This window comes from Phycodurus eques, chromosome 5 (genome assembly GCF_024500275.1).
Source record: "Phycodurus eques isolate BA_2022a chromosome 5, UOR_Pequ_1.1, whole genome shotgun sequence".
Lineage (NCBI taxonomy): Eukaryota > Metazoa > Chordata > Actinopteri > Syngnathiformes > Syngnathidae > Phycodurus > Phycodurus eques.
Window position 1 is genome coordinate 6,379,502 of NC_084529.1, and position 19,081 is coordinate 6,398,582.

The following is a 19,081-nucleotide window of genomic DNA, read 5'->3' on the forward strand; positions in this document are numbered from 1 at the left end:
ATGCAGAGGAAACTCCACCCAGTGGACCCACCCAATACCAGCCGTAGCGACACCCCCGACTTGGAGGAGAACTGCAGCACACTTTCAAAGCCGCAGTGACGTCAGCGCGAGTATAAATACGCCAAGTATCGCGAACGATATTGGTCATTCGCCGAAGTGAGCGATACGTTTAATGAAGTCCCGCCCCCGACTGAACGCTCGCTGCTCATTGGTCATTCGCCAAAGATTCAGAAGTGAGTGACAGAACGATTAAGCAATTCCGTTTCGGGTCCCGGCTGACTCGCTCGCCTCTTGGCGGCGGGCAAGCTCAAAGAACGAATCATTTCATAAACTGATTCAGTTCAGTTCGTTCACTAAAAAGATTCGTTCTTCTGAACGAATCAAGACTACCCTCTCCCCTGTAACCCAAACCCCCCGCCCAGCCCACTGGCGGCCAGCCAGCCCTCTCTGGCCACGTTTCAAGCTCGCTTCGCGTACAGCCGGATGGACACAAGGTGGAGGTTGGCGAGCCGCCGCTGCTTGAGGGTGGAGCAGACGCAAGCAGTGTGGAGAATCGCGAGTTCGCGGCGACAAGGAAGTGCGAGGCAGTACCGGCTTCTTCTCTACGAAGTGCCATACACGACAACCATACAGGTAAGAGAAACTGCAAACAGGAACAACAACGAGGAGTATTTGCCTCCGAAAATATTTCCTTTCTCTTCACTCTGGCGACTCGCGCTTGCTTAACTAGTTATCATGGCACCGAACCTAACGAGAACATAATTATTAATTTTTTTTTTTGCCTTTCGTCCACTACATTTTTTTAATAGTGAAAGAAGCTGTGTTCTGCACCGTATAATAATTTAAAAAATGAGGAATTGAAACGCCTCTAAATAAATCACTCAGTCGTTAATGACCTAGTCCACTTTGTGTAAATCTTAATTACTAAGACAATTTGTGGGAACAGTTAGAGGAGGCATTTTATGGTACCACGTTACCGTACTCCCATCCCAAGAGCACAAAGCGACATCACTTAAACCGTTCCTGGATATATTTAATGTGGAAGAATCAAATTGAGCCCTCAGCCACACACACATACATTTGGGATGGACGACAGTAGAGCTTGGTGGAAGTCAGGCCCTCGTCCGGGACTTCTTCACCTCACTGCTTCAGGATGAGTGGTCAGACATCCTACACTCCAAAGTCACGTCGAAAGCCTTCCCGCAAGAATGCAAAGCTGTTGTCGCCGCAAAGAGGAGTCCAACTTCAATTTCTTTTCAGTTACTGTAGACTGGCCAACAGTCCTGACATTTTGTCTCTTTAGTGTGCTTATAATCATAAAAAGGCATCCCATGTTTTATTTAGACTAGAATTTGGAGCTCAGGATGTACAAAGGTGTGATACCACTAATAATACACTTTTCTTACAGAAATACTCCAAAAAAGGAATAAATTGAGAGAGGTCTCAGCCTAAATGATGTAATTTACCCTGCTTATCTTTATCTGTTTAACAGATGCGATCCATACATATTTAAACAGACATTAGTTGAAACTGTGTGGTGTCATAAAGCAGTTCAATATTTAATTTAATTGCAATGCCAAGGTTTGAGCTGCATCAATCCAGTGACCTAGGTTGACACACAGAACAGCTGTTGACGGAGACAGCCTGGCCTGTTTATTTATCTTTTGAATACTGCCGCTTTCTACGGACATTCTGCTACAGTCTGCCTGCTCCATGCAACGCAAAATCCTCAAACGACCCGAACAAGCAATTTATTTTTGCTTTATTCAGATAGCTGAGCATTACATGTTTTCCGTCAACTGTATTCTCAGAAATAATAAGTTGAGTCTAACCAGAAGAAACCAAATGTAATATCTTGTTTATGTCTTTAATACTTGCATCTTGTTTATTATTTTCACACCACAATTTGGTCAAATGGACTCTAGCTGAAACGATGCAAATTTCCCCATTGTGGGACTAATAAAGGTTGTATTATAAATATTTATTATATTAATGTACCGAAACTTGTAATCCTATTGGCCCATTTTCTCAATTTACGTAGTGGACTAAAGGTGACTGACGACTTAATTAGTAATTAATTAGGCTGTCTAATGTTATTATATATGATAATGCTACAATAGTTTCTTACTAGACACGCTAGACGCGGTTCCAGCTCGACCTATGTGACAAGTGTACTGTATCACCCAATCAGTTATTTTGGTGTTTTGCAACTTCATGTCATGATGGCTAAGCAATTAGCATGGCCTCCCCATCTTTCTCCCATTAATTACTCCTTGTCCGCCGTTCGTGATAACGGTACTTGTCAAAAGTGTAGCTTATTTGCCGCCACGGAGGCGATGATTAGTGACTTTTGCTGCGTTGACATTGGACCCGAGGCGAATGTTCGCCTCCACTGCTCGCCATCGTGTTTAGCCGCATTAACTGTAAATCGTAGGTAGCTGGGGCAGCGCAAAATGGCCTACAACAACCATTCCCCCTTAGTACCCGAACAGCGGAAAGCAGCGAGGTTGGGCGACTGTTTAATGTGGATGCGGTTAGGGATGGGGGATATATCAAATATACTTGATATATCGCAGGTTGTTGCCTGTGACATGTATAAAATGACTCTATCCTGACTATCGAGTACAAATACGTAATGTTTTCAGATTTCACTCTCACAGTAAGCAGCACACTCCCCCACCCACCCAGAAAACTCCACCTGTAGAGTCTGCTCTATTCATTATTTGGTGTCGCAGAGATGCCAACTGTTACAGTTTGGCCGTATTTTATCCCAGCCAGTTGCCGTGTGTCCCGCCATTATGCCGAAGTTGAAAATAGTCCGCAAACCGGAGAGGACGAGACAACATCCGATCTACGTACCGCGGCACGTGATCGGCTATCATAAGATTTGGAATCTACCAATTGCCATAATGTTTGTTGAGCGTGTTTTCCTCAGTGCGAGGCTGCGACTCTCTAGCTAGAAGCTGCTACTGTGGCTAACACGGCATCAGCGCTCCTGTAAAAGTCACTCATCATCACCTCCATGGCGACGAATGAGCCACAGTTCTACCCAAGGACGAGGAGTATTAACACGAGAAGTCAGCTCAGCCATGCTAAACCGGCACAAAGTTATTGTGAAATGCCACCAAGCAAACACCGGAATAAGTGATTGTTGCTACAGTACAATTTTTACACAAGTCTCTCTGGAACCCCATTTGTAAAACTGAGCGTAACCAACTATAAAAAATCAAATTAATAAGGTGTGTATGTCTGGAGATAAAATATAACACAGCCACACACAGGACATTCCGAAAATTGCAAATTAATTAGTAGGTTAGCACACACGTAAGCCAAGAAGAGGGTCCATATACATTGAAAGTTAGACTGTTAAAGACGTGACATAGCCAGCATTATCTGTGACGTCACATGATATATTGCATATCTCAAGACTTCAGCAAAGTGATCACCTAAATGAATTGGCTGAATATGAATGCAAGGTGACCTTTCTTAGTTTCGTAATTGGGAAATTTGCATAGTTTCAACACCAGTGGTGGATACTGGAAATTTAAAAAAAAACGGCACAAAATTATTGTTCAATGCAAGGAAGACACATAAAATTTACTCCCTGTATGTGCTTCAGCACATTAACATAATATGCATTCACCTATACACAGTGCAGAGTAAAGAGAGGTTCACACAGTGATTTTCTCATAAAGAGTAAGACAGAATAAGTATATTTTGTGCTTTGTTTGGCTTTCTTTTTGTAAAAATATGAGGAACACAACATATTCACAGGAACAACAGGTTCCTTGGGGGTTTTAGCAAACAAAAAAATAAGAGTACCATCTGTCTTTAACCTCTGAAACTTAAAGAGCGCTCTCAAGTTTTGAAGCACAGTTGAATACCTAAGAGAGTGGCTGGCCCTGCTCTAAAACTGAGGGTAAATGATGTTCTTATTTCTGACAAGAAACACATGTTAAATGCCTTTAATTTCCATGACAAGAAGGCTGGTTATATGATTCACATCCTGTTTCGAAGCCAAGCAGTATTAACTTTCCTCCTCTACTCTGCCGACCTTTGTCTTTCCTCCCTTTGTTTTTTCTCCTTTTCTTTTGCCCGATGTCTTGTATGCTTTGCGGTTATTAGACCCCAAAAAAGTTACTTATTCCATCAACCCCTTCTTTTTTAACGCAAAGCAAATTTATTTATATAGCGCATTTCATAAACATGGTAACTCAATGTGTTTTACATGATTACAAGCATTTCAAAACAAAGAAAAAAAAGCTTATAAATATTTAAAACTGAAAAAAAAATAAACGTATAATTAAAACAGTGTACAGTGCAAGAAATATCATTTAAAAGTGGAAATGCTCTAAAAAGAATGAGGAAAAAAATACGTTTTTAACCTGGACTTAAAAACATTCACAATTGGGGCTGTCGTCACTTCTGTTGGCAACTTATTCCATTTGTGTGCGGCATAATAGCTAAATGCTGCTTCACCATGTTTGCTTTGGACTCTGTGCTCCACTATTTGACCCGGGTCTGTCGATCTCAGAGCCCTACTGGGTTTATATTCCATTAGCATTTCTTTCATTCAGGACCTAAACCATTTAGTGGTTTATAGACTAGTAACAAAACTTTTAAATCTAAAGCCGACTGGGAGCCAGTGTAAAGACTTTAGAATTGGAGTAATACTAACAGCAATCCTCTTTTCTTTGTTGTCAAAAACAATTATCTCAGTTTTGTTGTGGTTTAATCGAAGAACATTTTGGCTCATCCAGTTATTTATCTGTTTTAGACAGTGACACAACACCTCAATTGAACTGTGGTCATCTGGAGACACTGCTAGATATAACTGTGTGTCATCTGCATACCCAAGGGTAGCATATTCAGGCTGAACAGGAGGGGTCCAAGAACTGACCCTTGAGGTACCGCATAGGTCATTGCCGTTCAATGAGATTGAACACTTCAAATGGTTACAAAATAACTCCTTTCCTCCAGGTAGGACCTGAACCATTTCAGGACTGTTCCATTCAGTTTGAACCACGTTTCCAACCTGTTCAGCAGTATATTATGATCTAACGTATTAAAAGCCACACTGAGATCCAACAAGACCAGAATTCACAGCTTTCCCGAGTCAGTATTCAACCTTATATCATTTCACACTTTGATAAGAGCAGATTCTGTACTGTGATGAGTTCGGAAAAAAATGCGTCTCTTATACAATCAAGACAAACGAAACCAACCAGTTGGTCCTGATGACATTCCTGTGGAGGTATGGAAGCATCTAGGAGAAGTGGCTTTGGAGTTTTTGACCAGCTTGTTCAATAGAATTCTAGTGCGTGAGAAGATGCCTGAGGAATGGAGGAAGTGTGTACTGGTACCCATTTTTAAGAACAAAGGTGATGTGCAGAGCTCTGGCAACTATAGAGGAATAAAGTTGATGAGCCACACAATGAAGTTATAGGAAAGAGTAGTGGAGGCTCGACTCAGGACGGAAGTGAGTATTTGCGAGCAACAGTATGGTTTCATGCCTAGAAAGAGTACCACAGATGCATTATTTGCCTTGAGGATGTTGATGGAAAAGTACAGAGAAGGTCAGAAGGAGCTACATTGTGTCTTTGTAGATCTAGAGAAAGCCTATGACAGAGTACCCGGAGAGGAACTGCGGTACTGCATGCTGAAGTCTGGAGTGGCAGAGAAGTATGTTAGAATAATACAGGACATGTACGAGGGCAGCAGAACAGTGGTGATGTATAGGCTGACAGATGAGGTTAGACTGGAATCCCCGTGGACCATGATGTTCGCAGATGACATTGTGATCTGCAGTGAAAGCAGGGAGCAGCTGGAGGAACAGTTAGAAAGATGGAGGCATGCACTGGAAAGAAGAGGAATGAAGATTAGCCGAAGTAAAACAGAATATATGTGCATGGATGAGAGGGGTGGTGGGGGAAGAGTGAGGCTACAGGGAGAAGAGAGAGCAAGGGTGGAGGACTTTAAATACTTGGGGTCAACCGTCCAGAGCAATGGTGAGTGTGGTCAGGAAGTGAAGAAACTGGTCCAAGCAGGTTGGAACGGGTGGAGGAAGGTGTCAGGTGTGTTATGTGACAGAAGAGTCTCTGCTAGGATGAAGGGCAAAGTTTATAAAACAGTGGTGAGGCCAGCCATGATGTATGGATTAGAGACAGTGGGTGGGTGCCATGATTGGGTATGAAAGGAGCTTCCCTGAATTGCTCAGTCATTCACAAGCAAACGTGGGGCGAGGTTCACCTCTTTGTGAACAAGTGCGTAAGAAAATAGTCGAACAGTTTCAGGACAATGTTCCTCAACGTACAATTGCAAGGAATTTAGGGATTACATCATCTACGGTCCATAATATCATCAAAAGGTTCAGAGAATCTTGAGAAATCACTGCATATAAGCGGCAAGGCCGAAAACTACATCAAAAACCGACATCAATGTGTGAAGGATATCACCACATGGGCTCAGGAACACTTCAGAAAACCAATGTCAGGAAATACAGTTCAGCGCTACATCCGTAAGTGCAACTTGAAACTCTACTATGCAAAGCAAAAGCCATTTATCAACAACACCCGCTGGCTTCTCTGGGCCCGAGCTCATCTAAGATGGACTGATCCAAAGTGGAGAAGTGTACTGTGGTCTGACGAGTCCACATTTCAAATTGTTTTTGCAAATTGTAGGACGTTGTGTCCTCCGGGCCAAAGAGGAAAAGAACCATCTGGACTGTTATGGACGCAAAGTTCAAAAGCCAGCATCTGTGATGGTATGGGGCTGTGTTAGTGCCAATGGCATGGCTAAATTACACATCTGTGAAGGCACCATTAATGCTGAAAGGTACATACAGGTTTTGGAGAAACATATGCTACCATCCAAGCAACGTCTTTTTCATGGACGCCCCTGCTTATTTCAGCAAGACAATTCCAAACCACATTCTGCACATGTTACAACAGCGTGGCTTCGTAGTAAAAGAGTGCGAGTACTAGACTGGCCTGCCAGCAGTCCAGTCCCGTCTCCCATTGAAAATGCGTGGCGCATTATGAAGCGTAAAATACGACAACGTAGACCCCGGACTGTTGAACAGCTGAAGCTGTACATCAAGCAAGAATGGGAAAGAATTCCACCTACAAAGCTTTAACAATTCCTCAGTTCCCAAACGTCTATTGAATGTTGTTCAAAGAAAAGGTGATGTAACACAGTGGTAAACATGTTACAGCCATAAAATTCTAAGTTAACGATTATTTGCTAAAAACAATCAAGTTGATCAGTTTGAACATTAAATATCTTGTCTTTGTAGTGTATTCTATTAAATATAGGTTGAACATGATTTGCAAATCATGGTATTCTGTTTTTATTTAACACAATGTCCCAACTTCATTGGAATTGGGGTTGTACATGTACTCACCTTACCTTAGTGAACACATACGTGATCACTGTGTGTGTGTGTGTGTGTGTATATATATATATATATATATATATGTATATATATATATATGTATGTATATATATATATATATATATATATATATGTATATTAATATACACACACATTCACACACACAACTGACTGAGAAAGAGAGCATCTGCTGTAATGAGCTCCGTTTCATTTCTGCCGCTGACTGTGTTCACTGGAGTCATCAGGTAAAAGAAACATAACCACTGAGTTACCCTCACTATCTCCATCAAAGATGAGGTCACGTTTAACAGGGTAGTTGTGGTCCATGATTGGCGTGTACATCAGCTAGATCGGACATTCACAGCTTTGTCTGAGGGGGATACAATGGTTATAAGTGGTGAACACTGTCCACTTAGAGCTTTATCACATTTGTTAAACCATTAAAAGGTAGATTAATACTTAAGGAACAAGCATGTTGCTCAAGAAAGAGGACGTGGGTAAGAATAAAAGTGAGCGTGTGGATATTTTAAAAGAGACTCACTGACTCCATTCATTTGAAATTACTCTCAGTGAGGTATGCACCTCGTACATTTTGGTCACAAGCATCACTTTTTCATCCACTGGCACACTATACATTATGAATTTAGTTAAGTATTGATTTAAAACACAATATATTATGCTTTCGCTGCTATTCATACGGCATAGGGTGCTCACTTCAAACCCTGGAAATGTATTTTCAGCATGAGTGACAGCCTCTGTCCATTTGATTGGCTGTAAGCTATGACATTGCGACGGTGTGCCGGCGATCAAAATTTTGAATCGCAGCAAAACCATCGATAGACTGATCGGCTACTCATATAAACAGTTGACAAACCACGCACACTCCGCGACAGTTCAGTCGGGTTCAGCCACATCGTTCGGTGTGTGGCAGCCTTTAGCTCAGCAGAGGGCATCAATGTACAAAGGCAAACAGCAACCATTTTACGTCATCAATCCCATGCATCGCACATACCAAAACACGTCGGCCACCGTGTATCGAATTATGGTGTAAGCAAAACCATTTTTTATAACTTATAAATATGTAACACCATATTTAAAAAGTATAGGTCAGTGGTTTTATTTTTAAGATATATTGTCGTTCTAGCCGGGGTTTCCTGTTAACTGCAAGCGAGACCCAGTTGGTGCTGCCAAATACAGACAGTCGAGGTCACCAACGTGGTGCCCACGTGCACCAGAAATCTCCAAGGAGACACGTGAGTAGCCCACAAGCCTGTTCCCCACTGAGATGTGTTTATTTTGTGTTGCCTTTCTTAAAAATAAATAAATAAATTTCAGTTTTCCGTTGCGTGTTGGTAGATCAAGATGCATTTGGCAACATCGCTTCGTGTTTAGCGAGCCTAAATTGTTATATTCCAGTCCAATGCCCTCAATGTTTAGTCTAAAATAGAAAGTGTATTTTCACCCATCTGTACGGCCTTGAGTAAACAGATTGATACACCCATGGGTGACATATCTTTAGGGGATTTCCTGCTTTGTTCTGAAGTTGAACAAAGCTTCACTCATTGAACGCCTCTGTTAAATATTTGCTGTTCAATTTCATTGTCAATTTACACAGTCAAATCGAGTTTTAAGATTGGACATCGTCTGTAACCTTGTGGGAAGAAGTGATCGCTCTCCATGCACTCGCTGATGTCAACTTCAACTTGAGTCTGAACCTCCTTGCATTTTGGTCATTCGAGCATCAAGGAGGAAGCAAGTTCTTTGTTCATGCTGGAGTCCACCACAGGTTTAGCCAGGTTAACTTCAATCTTATTGATTACAGTGTTACACCCGACACATGGTTTACAATGATGTTTAGTCCAGAGTTTAGGCCTCTTGAAAAGGTTTATTTGAACGTACTACCCTGACACTATGCCTTCAAACTAATGAACCATTAATCACGGACTCTGTATATACTGTACTTTTTCATACAATGGAACCTCCAAAATTGCATGCCTTAAATGTTACACAAATTTGTCCAAAAAAATGCGTTGAAAGTTAGACTGTTAAAGACGTGACATAGCCAGCATTATCTGTGACGTCACGTGATATATTGCATATCTCAAGACTTCAGCAAAGTGATCACCTAAATGAATTGGCTGAATATGAATGCAAGGTGACCTTTCTTAGTTTCGTAATTGGGAAATTTGCATAATTTCAACACCAGTGGTGGATACTGGAAATTTAAAAAAGACTGCACAAAATTATTGTTCAATGCAAGGAAGACACAGAAAATTTACTCCCTGTATGTGCTTCAGCACATTAACATAATATGCATTCACCTATACACAGTGTAGAGTAAAGAGAGGTTCACACAGTGATTTTCTCATAAAGAGTAAGACAGAATAAGTATATTTTGTGCTTTGTTTGGCTTTCTTTTTGTAAAAATATGAGGAACACAACATATTCACAGGAACAACAGGTTCCTTGGGGGTTTTAGCAAACAAAAAAATAAGAGTACCAACTGTCTTTAACCTCTGAAACTTAAAGAGCGCTCTCAAGTTTTGAAGCACAGTTGAATACCTAAGAGAGTGGCTGGCCCTGCTCTAAAACTGAGGGTAAATGATGTTCTTATTTCTGACAAGAAACACATGTTAAATGCCTTTAATTTCCATGACAAGAAGGCTGGTTATATGATTCACATCCTGTTTCGAAGCCAAGCAGTATTAACTTTCCTCCTCTACTCTGCCGACCTTTGTCTTTCCTCCCTTTGTTTTTTCTCCTTTTCTTTTGCCCGATGTCTTGTATGGTTTGCGGTTATTAGACCCCAAAAAAGTTACTTATTCCATCAACCCCTTCTTTTTTAACGCAAAGCAAATTTATTTATATAGCGCATTTCATAAACATGGTAACTCAATGTGTTTTACATGATTACAAGCATTTCAAAACAAAGAAAAAAAAGCTTATAAATATTTAAAACTGAGAAAAAAATAAAAGTATAATTAAAACAGTGTACCGTGCAAGAAATATCATTTAAAAGTGGAAATGCTCTAAAAAGAATGAGGAAAAAAAGAAGTTTTTAACCTGGACTTAAAAACATTCACAATTGGGGCTGTCGTCACTTCTGTTGGCAACTTATTCCATTTGTGTGCGGCATAATAGCTAAATGCTGCTTCACCATGTTTGCTTTGGACTCTGTGCTCCACTATATTGACCCGGGTCTGTCGATCTCAGAGCCCTACTGGGTTTATATTCCATTAGCATTTCTTTCATTCAGGACCTAAACCATTTAGTGGTTTATAGACTAGTAGCAAAACTTTTAAATCTAAAGCCGACTGGGAGCCAGTGTAAAGACTTTAGAATTGGAGTAATACTAACAGCAATCCTCTTTTCTTTGTTGTCAAAAACAATTATCTCAGTTTTGTTGTGGTTTAATCGAAGAACATTTTGGCTCATCCAGTTATTTATCTGTTTTAGACAGTGACACAACACCTCAATTGAACTGTGGTCATCTGGAGACACTGCTAGATAAAACTGTGTGTCATCTGCATACCCAAGGGTAGCATATTCAGGCTGAACAGGAGGGGTCCAAGAACTGACCCTTGAGGTACCGCATAGGTCATTGCCGTTCAATGAGATTGAACACTTCAAATGGTTACAAAATAACACCTTTCCTCCAGGTAGGACCTGAACCATTTCAGGACTGTTCCATTCAGTTTGAACCACGTTTCCAACCTGTTCAGCAGTATATTATGATCTAACGTATTAAAAGCCACACTGAGATCCAACAAGACCAGAATTGACAGGTTTCCCGAGTCAGTATTCAACCTTATATCATTTCACACTTTGATAAGAGCAGATTCTGTACTGTGATGAGTTCGGAAAAAAATGCGTCTCTTATACAATCAAGACAAACGAAACCAACCAGTTGGTCCTGATGACATTCCTGTGGAGGTATGGAAGCATCTAGGAGAAGTGGCTGTGGAGTTTTTGACCAGCTTGTTCAATAGAATTCTAGTGCGTGAGAAGATGCCTGAGGAATGGAGGAAGTGTGTACTGGTACCCATTTTTAAGAACAAAGGTGATGTGCAGAGCTCTGGCAACTATAGAGGAATAAAGTTGATGAGCCACACAATGAAGTTATAGGAAAGAGTAGTGGAGGCTAGACTCAGGACAGAAGTGAGTATTTGCGAGCAACAGTATGGTTTCATGCCTAGAAAGAGTACCACAGATGCATTATTTGCCTTGAGGATGTTGATGGAAAAGTACAGAGAAGGTCAGAAGGAGCTACATTGTGTCTTTGTAGATCTAGAGAAAGCCTATGACAGAGTACCCGGAGAGGAACTGCGGTACTGCATGCTGAAGTCTGGAGTGGCAGAGAAGTATGTTAGAATAATACAGGACATGTACGAGGGCAGCAGAACAGTGGTGATGTATAGGCTGACAGATGAGGTTAGACTGGAATCCCCGTGGACCATGATGTTCGCAGATGACATTGTGATCTGCAGTGAAAGCAGGGAGCAGCTGGAGGAACAGTTAGAAAGATGGAGGCATGCACTGGAAAGAAGAGGAATGAAGATTAGCCGAAGTAAAACAGAATATATGTGCATGGATGAGAGGGGTGGTGGGGGAAGAGTGAGGCTACAGGGAGAAGAGAGAGCAAGGGTGGAGGACTTTAAATACTTGGGGTCAACCGTCCAGAGCAATGGTGAGTGTGGTCAGGAAGTGAAGAAACTGGTCCAAGCAGGTTGGAACGGGTGGAGGAAGGTGTCAGGTGTGTTATGTGACAGAAGAGTCTCTGCTAGGTTGAAGGGCAAAGTTTATAAAACAGTGGTGAGGCCAGCCATGATGTATGGATTAGAGACAGTGGCACTGAAGAGACAACAGGAAGCAGAGCTGGAGGTGGCGGAAATGAAGATGTTGAGGTTCGCTCTTGGAGTGTCCAGGTTGGATAAAATTAGAAATGAGCTCATCAGAGGGACAGCCAAGGTTCGATGTTTTGGAGACAAAGTTAGAGAGCGCAGACTTCAATGGTTTGGACACGTCCAGAGGAGAAATAGTGAGTATATTGGTAGAAGGATGATGAGGATGGAGCTGCCAGGCAAGAGAGCTAGAGGAAGACCAAAGAGAAGGTTGATGGATGTCGTGAGGGAAGACATGATGGCAGTTGGTGTTCGAGAGGAGGATGCAGGAGATAGGCTTACATGGAAAAGGATGTTGCGCTGTGGCGACCCCTAACGGGACAAGCCGAAAGGAAAAGAAGAGGGGGTTCGGTCAACGCCTTCTCCAAGTCCACAAAACACATGTAGACTGGTTGGGCGAACTCCCATGCACCCTCGAGGACCCTGCCAAGGGTGTAGAGCTGGTCCACTGTTCCACGGCCAGGACGACAACCACGCTGCTCCTCCTGAATCTGGGATTCAACTTCTCGACGGACCGTCCTCTCCAGCACCCCTGATAGACCTTACCATGGAGGCTGAGGAGTGTGATCCCCTGTAGTTGGAGCACACCCTCCGGTCCCCCTTCTTAAAAAGGGGGACCACCACCCCAGTCTGCCAATCCAGAGGCACTGTCCCCGATGTCCACGCGATTCCGCCAGACGTTCCCAGCAGACCCTCACAATCTGTTTGGGCCTGCCACGTTGGACCGGCATCTTCCCCCACCATCGGAGCCAACCCACCACCAGGTGGTGATCAGTTGACAGCTCCGCACCTCTCTTCACCCGAGTGTCCAAGACATGCGGCCGCAAGTCCGATGAAACGACCACAAAGTCGATCATCGAACTGTGACCAAGGGTGTCCTGGTGCCAAGTGCACGTGTGGACACCCTTATTCTTGAACATGGTGTTCATTATAGACAATCCGTGACGAGCACAGAAGTCAAATAACAGAAGACTGCTCGGATTCTGATCGGGGGGGCCGTTCATCCCAATCACACCCTTCCGGGTCTCACTGTCATTGCCCACGTGATCATTGAAGTCCCCCAGCAGAACGACGGAGTCCCCAGCGGGAGCGCTCTCCAGCACCCCCTCCAAGGACTCCAAAAAGGGTGGGTACTCTGAACTGGTGTTTGGTGCATCGGCACAAACAACAGTCAGGACCCGTCCCCCCACCCGAAGGTGGAGGGAGGCTACCCTCTCGTCCACCGGGGTGAACCCCAACGTACAGGCGCTGAGCCGGGGAGCAATAAGTATACCCACACCTGCTCGGCGCCTCTCACCGTGAGCAACTCCAGAGTGGAAGAGAGTCCAACCCCTCTCGAGAGGACTGGTACCAGAGCCCAAGCTGTGCGTGGAGGCGAGTCCAACTATATGTAGTCGGAACCTCTCGACCTCACACACCAGCTCGGGCTCCTTCCCTGCCAGAGAGGTGACATTCCACATTCCTACAGCCAGCTTCTGTAGCCGGGGATCGGATCGCCAAGGTCCCTGCCTTCGGCCACCGCCCAGCTCGCACTGCACCCGACCCCTATGGCCCCTCCCACAGGTGGTGATCCCATGGGAAGGGGGACCGACGTTACCCATGGGGGGAGGCGCTCTCCTTCGAGCCCCAACTCCAGGCATGGCTCCAGAGGGGGGCCCCGGTGACCCGCGTCCGGGCAAGGGAAACCTGAGTCCATAATTTGTCTTCTTCATAAGGGGTCTTTGAGCCGTGCTTTGTCTGGTCCCTCAACTAGGACCTGTTTGCCATGGGTGACCCTGCCAGGGGCATAAAGCTCCAGACAACTTAGCTCCCAGGATCATTTGGACACACAAACCCCTCCACCACGATAAGGTGACTGCTCCAGGAGGGGAGAAAAAAAATGAAATTGTTGAAATTTTTGCAGATTTATTAAAAAAGAAAAACTGAAATATCACACAGCCGTAAGTATTAGTATAAGACCCTTTGCTGTGACACTCATATATTTAACTTTGGTGCTGTCTATTCTGATCATCCTTGAGATGGTTCTACACCTTCATTGGATTCCACCTGTGTTTGATTATACTGATTGGACTTGATTAGAAAAGCAACACACCGGTCTATATAAGATGGCGCTGACCCGTGTGGAGTTACATGCTCTCTAGTATGATCTGTTTTTGTGTTTTTCATTTGTCTTTGGAGACATTACATGACTCACTTACACAAGGGAACACTTGCTAAACATCAGGGTGTCTACCCCGGACTTTCTTTCACCTACTTTCGCAAATCTCCTCAGTTTTTTCCCCCGAGTTACTCACTGAGTCAGCGACTGCGGTCTATGGCGCATGGAGGCGAAGGCGACGCCACAGGGGGAAGTGAGCCGGCATCCGCAAGAGAGGATACTGATTGGCGTTCCCGTTGATCCACCTGGCGAATCTATGCTCCCTACCCAACAAAATGGACGTGCTTCATCTTCTGATAAAGACTTCGGATGTCCCGCTGCCCTGTGCTTTACAGAGACTTGGCTTTGTGAGGCTGTCCCCGATGGCGCCGTTCTGCTTCCTGGCTTCCATCTTAAAAGCGCGTCTTGGAATTATCAGGGGAAACATGGTTCTACATCAATGAAAAATTGTGTACCGACATTACTGAGCTCAGCACACGCTGCAGGCCACATTTAGAGTCGTTGTTTTTGAACTGTAAGCCATTCTACTCACCGTGTGAGTTTGCATCTTTCATTCTCGCCGGTTTTTACATTCCACCTCAAGCTAACACGAACGTCGCACTGCTAACGCTTGCTGAACAAGGAAACGAAATTGAAAAAAAACCAACCAGACTCACCCCTCATTATTCTCGGGGACTTTAAAAAAGCCAAACACAACCACGAACTCCCTAAATACAAGCAGCACATCGACTGTCCTACCAGGGAAAATAACATTTTTAGACCACTGTTATTCGATGGCAGGACAATGTGATATCCCTCTACTTGGACATGTTAGTCCACATGCAGGAGAAAATGATATTCATAGTAACTCACCGGTCAGAAAGACATTCTCCTGTTGCAATTGTTGAAACAGGGAAGTGGTAGTCTCAGGTAACCTTTCTTTGAAAGAGTTGACCTTGATGGATTATTTTCATAAGTGCAAAACCCACACAAATACACAATATAATCGCAGAAAGAATAACTAATCTATATGTGCAAAAGTAGCAGCAGCAGCAGCATGTTTGCAGCATTATCCGTGACAATAAAAGTGCCTACAGGGAGAAACATTGCATTCAAGTTTGCAGCAATGTGGCTACCACACAAAGCCCCTGTAAGCAAAACAGGAACCAACCTCTTCATCCAAAATCTAAATTCCTCGTTCTCGGCAATGCGCTATGGTTGTTGTTGTTTTTTAAGTATGGAAGTAAGATTTGTTTGAGCTGAGCGTTGTGAGGTCGCACTAAATAAGCCTGTTTGTTGGGTCTTTGTTGGCTTTCTAAAATACCCCATTCGCACTTTGCACTCCTTGAATACAACTGTATTCATGTCAAGCTTTTCCCTAGGAAATAATCTAAAGTGTTAAATCACGTGACGGTGGAGCGACCGGGTGCAAATTTCATATTACTGCTCCATGTTGCTAATATACCCCCCTGCTCAAGCGCCGATTACTAAGTCATTCCAACGTGGCAACTAAACTTGACCTAACGTCAGCTTTTTTATGGTGCTAATGCTGGCATTGTATTGCTAGCAAACAATGCTATTTTGCTGCACTGGATTCCAAACCGTGTTGTGTCGTGCATGGCCCATTCGCATTTAGCACTCTTTGCATGCTATCGTGGTCATGCCAAGCTCTATGGCTTTTCCCTTGGATATTGTATAAGCCAGAGTGCACACACGACTGTGGCTTTTAGTGATGTGACGACGGGATGTCGACTGCACTGCTCAAGCGCCGATTAGTCGTTCCGACGTAGCAGCTAAACTTTACCTAAAATCGGCTTTTTTACGGTGCGAATGCTAGCTTGCTAGCGAGTGATGCTATTTGGCTGAACTCGATTGTAAGCAGTGTCCCCTCATGCTAGTACACACAAAACACCGCTTCAATACTGTATAACAACAGTCAATGCTATCAGTTTGAAGTTATATTTTTTGGGGAATGTACGCTCAATTACAAATAAAAGTAGGTGATACACTTACCTGTCCAGCAGAAATTTAGCCAATTCCACATCGCTTTTGAGTCCGATCAAATGCCTGAGTACACGCCATCTCTGGAATTAAAGTAAAATTTTTACCCTTACTTTATTTCTTTGTCCATCAGATGCCCTCCTTTTAGCCTTTATGGTTTCTTCGCTCTGCTTGTGTTTCCTTGTATTAGAGGACCCAGTTGTTGACAAACGAGGCATAGGCATTTTTGGATTTGTGACCAAGCTTGCCGAAGTGTCCGCATTTTCCCAGAGCTTCTGGCGTGTATGCACGTGGACGAGAAAATGATTGACACATTTGAGGGTCATGCCTCCAGTCTTTACAGTGTCTGTTTGGACAATTCTCTCTGTCATAGAGACTTTTTAAAATAATGAAAAATTAAATTAGAGGCATTAGCTGGGGCTGGAGAGGGATGAGTTTTTAAAAGATCATTTAAATATTTTACTGTTAGAACATGCATAGCGTTTTAACATATATGAGAAGTATTTTTTTTAATGCCATGTTCCACCTTTAACGGTAAAGATAGCTTGAGTGACAAAGAAGGCACTGTTTGTAAAACAACCCAAAAAAAGGAAGTCTAAAGACACTAAGATGTATTTGTATTTGTTTTCATGGAAAAGGCATATTAAGTAATAGGAGAAAAATAATATACATTCAAATATGTAATTAACATCTTCAGAAAACGTTGAAAATCATTAAACTTAATTTCAGACACCTAACGTAAAACTATTTTGGCATTAAAAGTTTGAAAACAATTAATCTGTATCGAAATAAGGAATCGGAACCGGAATCGCTCAAATTCAAACGATGCCCAACCCTACCAATAACGTTAACCGGATATTGGTGTTAAGTATAATAATTTTCCTGTGCTCCTTTCCTCAAACCTGTCATTCCCTCTTCCTTTCCCTCTTTTGCAGCACGGGAAGCGTCCAGCTCCACAAAGGAAAAACATCAACATCAATCACAAGATACCAATCCACGACCAATCATGCCCCGTTACAGAGTGAACCTCAGCACTATGGTTTTCCTGTTGATCGTGCAGGGAGCAGCAGTGGTTCTCTTCTGTGCATGGTACATCCAGCTAAACCCTTGTGACTCCACCCCCTCCAATGAGAGAGTCCATGTTCTGCTGCTGTCATCATGGCGATCAGGATCATCATTTGTTGGTCAGGTTTTCAGTCAACACCCATCTGTCTTCTACCTCATGGAGCCTGCCTGGCATGTGTGGACCAAACTGAAGAACTCCGGTGCACAGGCGCTGCGAATGGCTGTCAGGGATCTAATGCGTAGTGTCTTCCATTGTGATTTCTCAGTGACAGAGGCCTACCTGCCAGAGCACCACAACATGTCCTCTTTGTTCATGTGGAGTCACAGTCGAGCGTTGTGCTCACCGCCAGCCTGTTCTCTCACACCACGTGGCCATTTCAGCAATCAAACTAAGTGCTTGAAAATGTGTGATGCAATGGAACAACAGGGTGTGCAGGAAGCCTGCAGTTCTTACAGTCATGTCTTGTTAAAATCAGTGCGAATTTTTGAACTGGAATCCCTCTACCCTCTCTTTGAGGATCCAAGCCTTGACCTCCGTATCATTCATCTGGTTCGGGATCCACGGGCCGTGGTGCACTCAAGAGACCAGTCTGCCAGAGCTTTTGTTAGTGATAATGCCGTTGTGTTGGAGCAGAGAAACATAGCATCAGCTGAGGTGCAATACCAAGTCATGCACGAGATCTGCAGTAGCCATGTGCGCATTAGTGAAAGGGCCCTACAGAACCCCCCACCATTTCTAAAAGGCCGATATAAAATGGTCCGTTATGAGGATGTGGCCCGAAATCCTCTACAAGAAATAAATGCCATGTATGAATTTGTAGGTCTGAACATGACACATCAGCTCGAGGAATGGATTTATAAGCTGACTCATGGAAAAGGCAAAGGTTCCAGGAAAGAGGCCTTTAAAATCACTTCAAGAAATGCTGCAGATGTTTCCCAGGCTTGGCGGACCATGCTGCCACACATTAAGGTCAAGCGCATCCAGGAAGTGTGTAAGGGGGCAATGTCACTGCTTGGGTACATGACAGTTAACAATGATAAAGAACAGAAAACACTTGATATCGATTTACTGGTTCCACAGGAACCGTACCGGTTCAGCTGGTTACCACCCAGAACAGAGCGCCCCGGAAAAGGTTAAAACAATGGATGGTAAAAGAGACTATTCTGGAATGTAGTCGTTGTTCTATGCAGTCTTAATAAGCTGTGTAAATATACTGTAAGTGAGGCAACACTGCTATGACATCTAAGGGCAAAACAATAAATTTGGACAACTGTGACTTTGGCCACAGGTTGTCAGTGGTGAGTGGATTAAATCATGCTTTTTCTTTGATATGTTTCAAAAGAAATAGATTAGCTGGATTTACTACTGTACTTTTCTTCTTGAAGAAATATTTCCAAAAGATAATTTCATAATGTCTAGATCTGCACAAAAGCTGTCATGATTTTATTTTTTATTTATGTGAAACCAAGGGGTTTTATTGGTTGGCACAAATCTTTTATTTAATTTCAAAAGGAGAATTTGTGTTGCAGCGTAACCCCCGAGCTGGGGTTGCTTTTGCTTGTCGACGTCTATCGGAGAACTAC

General features: G+C 43.2%; 1 protein-coding gene across 2 annotated transcripts in view; it reads left to right on the top strand.

Annotated features, from left to right (window-relative positions):
• Positions 1-319: 319 nt before the first annotated feature.
• The window catches only part of chst6 (carbohydrate sulfotransferase 6), a 19,705-nt gene continuing 943 nt past the window's right edge, over positions 320-19,081 (top strand). Inside the window, exons 1-3 of one of the 2 annotated variants that reach the window (XM_061676649.1) lie at positions 320-633; positions 8,538-8,646; positions 17,368-19,081. The exon at positions 17,368-19,081 is cut by the window's right edge and continues 943 nt beyond it. In XM_061676649.1, the coding sequence (XP_061532633.1) occupies positions 484-633; positions 8,538-8,646; positions 17,368-18,635 (1,527 nt within the window). In that variant the 5' untranslated portion in view covers positions 320-483 and the 3' untranslated portion in view covers positions 18,636-19,081. The remainder of the gene's footprint in view (positions 634-8,537; positions 8,647-17,367) is intronic. The other variant, XM_061676650.1, reaches the window with a different exon arrangement.